The following is a 4028-nucleotide window of genomic DNA, read 5'->3' on the forward strand; positions in this document are numbered from 1 at the left end:
GCAGGGGCAGCCGGGCCCGGCGCGCCTTTTTGGTGACAGCTGCTTGTCCAGAGCGTGCTGCAGGCGGCCACGACGCCGCGGCCTGGCACCGGTGACGCCGCCGTCCACACCGGTGCACAAGCCCCAGTTTCTCACGAAGCAGATGCGTATCTGACATCAAGAACAGAAGCAGCCTGAGGAGAAGGAGACGGGAGTCAGTGCGTCAGCGCCAGGCCGGGCAGCCCGCGCGGCCTCGGGGGCATGGGCCCGGCTCGGCGGCTGCGCGGGGCTCCGGCTCCGGGCCTCTGGGCAGGCTCTCGTCTCTTGAAACGCCATCTCGACTGCAGAACGCACCACAGCGGTGGCTGCTCCGCGGCACAGAGGAGAGCCCCCGAGGGGCGCAGCGGTGCCGTCGCCGGCACTGGCCAAAGGGGCGATGGCGCTCAGCAGAGGCCCCGTCTGGCCCGGGACAGGGTGGGGGCGGCCAGGGGTCTTCTCTAAAAGAAGAGGCCCTGCGGGCACCTCTGACTCCCCACGTTTCCCAGAGGTGACTCCCGGCCCAGACCGAGGGGCCAAAGGCGTCTGAGGCCCAAGCTGCGCTCCTGGTGCCGCTGGGGGGACCTGCGACAAGGGCGCCACAGCCTGGCCACGCTGTCGCTTCAGCGGGAGTCACGGGCGGACGTGGCCCAGCCAGCAGGCCTCTCCTCACGACCACTCTCATCCGCCACGTGCTCAGAGACGGCGTCTCCACCCAGCTGCTCTGGGGCCCTCGCGCCTGCTCAGGCCCCACCGGCTGGATCCAGCCGGCCTGAGCGCCCGTCGCTCGGCGCCCTCTCCTCACAGCCCTGAGGCAGACAGGCCTCAGACACGCAGCCCTGGCCACCCCCAGGCCCCGGTGTGCCCCTGTGCAGAGCACCCTGGGGTGGGCGGGCTCCAGGTCACAAGGACCCCTGGCTCGAGCCCCAGCAGAGCAGGGGCCAGCATGCTGGTCAGCACTCTCAGGCCCTGGTGGACAGAAAGGAGCAGTGATCCTTACAGAGGAACTTCTTGCTTCAGGACACCCCAAGACCAGAAAGCTAGAATGGGGTACCAGGGACGGGTGACAAACAAAATGTGGGGGGAGGGCAAGACGCAAACAGCCAGAGGTGGAGAGTGGACAAAGACAGCACAGGAGGGCAGAAGCCAGGGCACCAGCCTTTGGGCAGTCAGGTGCTGTGCGGTCACCATAGAGGGGAGCCACGTCCTTCCAGACAAGACAGTCATGAGGTCACCGGCTGGTCGGGCCAGTCAGGGAACAGGCTGCCCAACGGACACGCGCACGAGGGGTGGGCTGCCTGGCTGTCCCTCCTTGGCCAGCACCGGCTCGGCCACATGCGAGGGAAAGGGGAGCAGGAGCCCTGGCCTGCGCACCTGGGCGAGGCTCGCTCCACGCCCTCTTCACGGGGGCCTCTGGCAGGAGCCAGGGCGACCCCGTCGGCACGGGCCCTCGCCTCTGAGGGCTGCACACAGGCAGAGCCGGACCTCGAAGCGGCTCCCAGGGGCCCCGTCCTCCCGGCCACGGCCCCAGCTGCTCCTGCAGCAGGCTCTGGGCACCAAGGGGCGGCCCAGGCAACACGACAGGCCACCTCCGAGCAGGGCTGGCCACCCGCCGGTCTGACGGGGCAGTGCCTCTGCGGGCAGAGCTGAACCCAGCCGTCGTCACGTCGGGGACAAACCCCAGTCCGGGGTGGGCAGCGCCACTCGCCTGTCCGTGGGCGCGGGGCATGGGCTGCAGGGCAGCTGGGCCAGCAGAAGCCACAGGAAGCAGGGAGGGCGCAGATGCCCGGCGGCTTCCGCAGCCCCCAGCCCGAGCCAGCTGTCTGCGGCACAGCACGGCCGGAGCGGCGGCCGGTGGGCCTGGCCGGAGCCGGCGCCTCGTGGCACACAGCTCCTGTCGCGGGCGGACTGCTGTGCGGGGCGAGTGTGCGGGGCTGGACTCCGGGCTTGTCTGGGAATCAGAGTGCGAGCAAAACGGTGAGAAAAAGTTGACTGGAGTCAGACACTGGGCGCTTGCAGGTGAAAGTCCCCGAACCCCAGGGGCCCAACGGCTGACAGCCTTCCCGCAGAGGCCGCCTCACACCCACCTCGTCGTCGTCGTCAGGCACCTTGATGGCGTTGTCCGGGGACTTGGCCGGCTTCTGGCCGCCGGGGCCGTTGGGCTCCGCCTTGCCGTGCTCCGCCTCCCACTCCTGCAGGACCTCGTCTATGTTGAAGCGGCGCCGGTAGTTCACGAAGAAGTTTTTCACTTGTACCACGGACTTGTTCCCGATCACATCTGAGATGGCCTGGAAGTCCCGGCCGTACTTCCTGATGGCTGAGGGCGCAAGGGAGCGTGTTTCCCACGGAAGAGGAGACCATTTTCAAGACACACACGGACGCTCGGCCACGTCCTGGCAGGGAGGCCCAAGGCCGCAGCCGGCGTGGCCCCGCCCCGCCCCCGGGGGGCGCTCCCGCCAAGGGGGGGCACAGCCCAGGGAGGCGGCTCTCCGGAAGGGGTCTCGGCGGGAAGGCAGGCTGGTGGGGAGCAGGCGGGCTGTCCCCACGGCGCCGCCCGCGGAGAAGGCCCTCACCTTGCACGGCGAGAAGCTGCTCCTCTGTGGTCCACCGCGCGTTGCACTTCTGGGCAACCTGGCAGCAAACGAGCGTCAGCGCACGGCAGCGGCAGGGCCGCCCCCGGCCGGGCGAGGCCTTCCTCGGCCAGGATGTCAGCGTCGCCGGGGCACGCGAAACCATGCCCGTGCCCGCCCACGAGGCAGACGCTCGTGGCTGTTAAGCGCTCGGTGTCACCCCGAGACACCTGAGCATCGCCTCACCTCTGGCAGCCGGTACGGCTCTATCCCACCGTCGAGTTTTTCTTTGAGAGCACTGTTGGTCTGCTTGATGTTCTGAATCTAGGAGACAGAAGAAAACATTTTCACTTCAAAAATGAAAAGAAACTCAAGCTTTAAGAACAGAACTGAGCGAGCCCGAAGACACAGAGGCCACGAGCGCCGCCGGGCAGCTGCCACAGAGGGGCCACGCGCCGTGGGCGGCCGAGACCAGCCGCCTCGCAGGGGCACCCGAGCAGCAGGCCCGCGCCCGGGGCCTGACAGAGACAGGAGCGCGGCCGGGCTGCCGGGCCCCGGCCCTGAGGAAAGCAGGGGCGCTGGCGGTGAGAGGAGCCCCGGATGCCGGCACAGCAGGGTTTCCGCATCACAGCTTCCACGCGAGCGGCCTTTCGCTCACCGGCCTCGGCCGGTCAGAGGCTCAGGGCCCTCGCGGGTGGCGCAGCGGGTTTCAGCGCAGCTCTATGAAGCTGCCTGGCCCCGGCCAGGACTGGCCCCAGACCCCCCCTCAGCAGTGGGTCTCAGTGGACCTGGCCGCTCTGTTCCCGCCTCTGCCTCTGCCTCTGCCGAGTCCTCCCCCCCCCCCTGCACCTCTGGCGGCACCCAGCTTTTGCAAGCGTAAATAAATGATCTTTTTTAAAAAGCACAGGCTTGCGGCCGCCTCTCCGCCACCCGGCAGGCCCCGCGGGCAGCACCATGGACGCCGGCGCCAGGCAGCTCCCGCTCACGCTAAGCAGCAGGAGGAAGCCGGGCTGGCCCCGGGGGGGCATCCGTGCCCTGCAGCAGCCCTCCCTCTCGGGGGCGGCGGCGCGGGAGGCCGCGGGCCCCGACTCTCACCCTCTCAACGCCACGCAGCTCTCGGGGCCGGCATCCCACACCCCGGCTCCGCAGCCACCTCCCCGTGCCGCGCCTTCCCCGGGGCTGAGGGAGGGGAGGCGCGCGGCCACGCTGCCCCGTCCGCCAGGGCGCCGGCGGCTCCGCACAACCCGAGGCCCGGCCGCCCCAGGCCTCCCTGCGCGGCGCCAGTCGGCACAGGCGTGAGAAGAAACGGGCAGGACAATGCACCAAACTACAGTAAGGCCCCAGAGGGGACCTGGATCTGCAGGGATTTGCTTCGGCTTCTTCCGAAGAGGTGGGCGCGCAGAACGGGCACAGACCTCCCTCTCGGCGGGCGCTGCCCAGCGC

General features: G+C 69.4%; 1 protein-coding gene across 1 annotated transcript in view; it reads right to left on the reverse strand.

Moving 5' to 3' along the window:
* Nucleotides 1–9: 9 nt before the first annotated feature.
* The window catches only part of RCOR1 (REST corepressor 1), a 22089-nt gene continuing 18070 nt past the window's right edge, over nt 10–4028 (reverse strand). Inside the window, exons 8-11 of the mRNA XM_004682000.2 lie at nt 2832–2909; nt 2589–2646; nt 2103–2332; nt 10–173 (exon numbers count right to left, since the gene is read on the reverse strand). Coding sequence (XP_004682057.1) covers nt 132–173; nt 2103–2332; nt 2589–2646; nt 2832–2909 — 408 coding nt within the window. The 3' untranslated portion in view covers nt 10–131. The remainder of the gene's footprint in view (nt 174–2102; nt 2333–2588; nt 2647–2831; nt 2910–4028) is intronic.

The sequence above is a fragment of the Condylura cristata genome, unplaced genomic scaffold (genome assembly GCF_000260355.1).
Source record: "Condylura cristata isolate star-nosed mole 26May11 unplaced genomic scaffold, ConCri1.0 scaffold00013, whole genome shotgun sequence".
Lineage (NCBI taxonomy): Eukaryota > Metazoa > Chordata > Mammalia > Eulipotyphla > Talpidae > Condylura > Condylura cristata.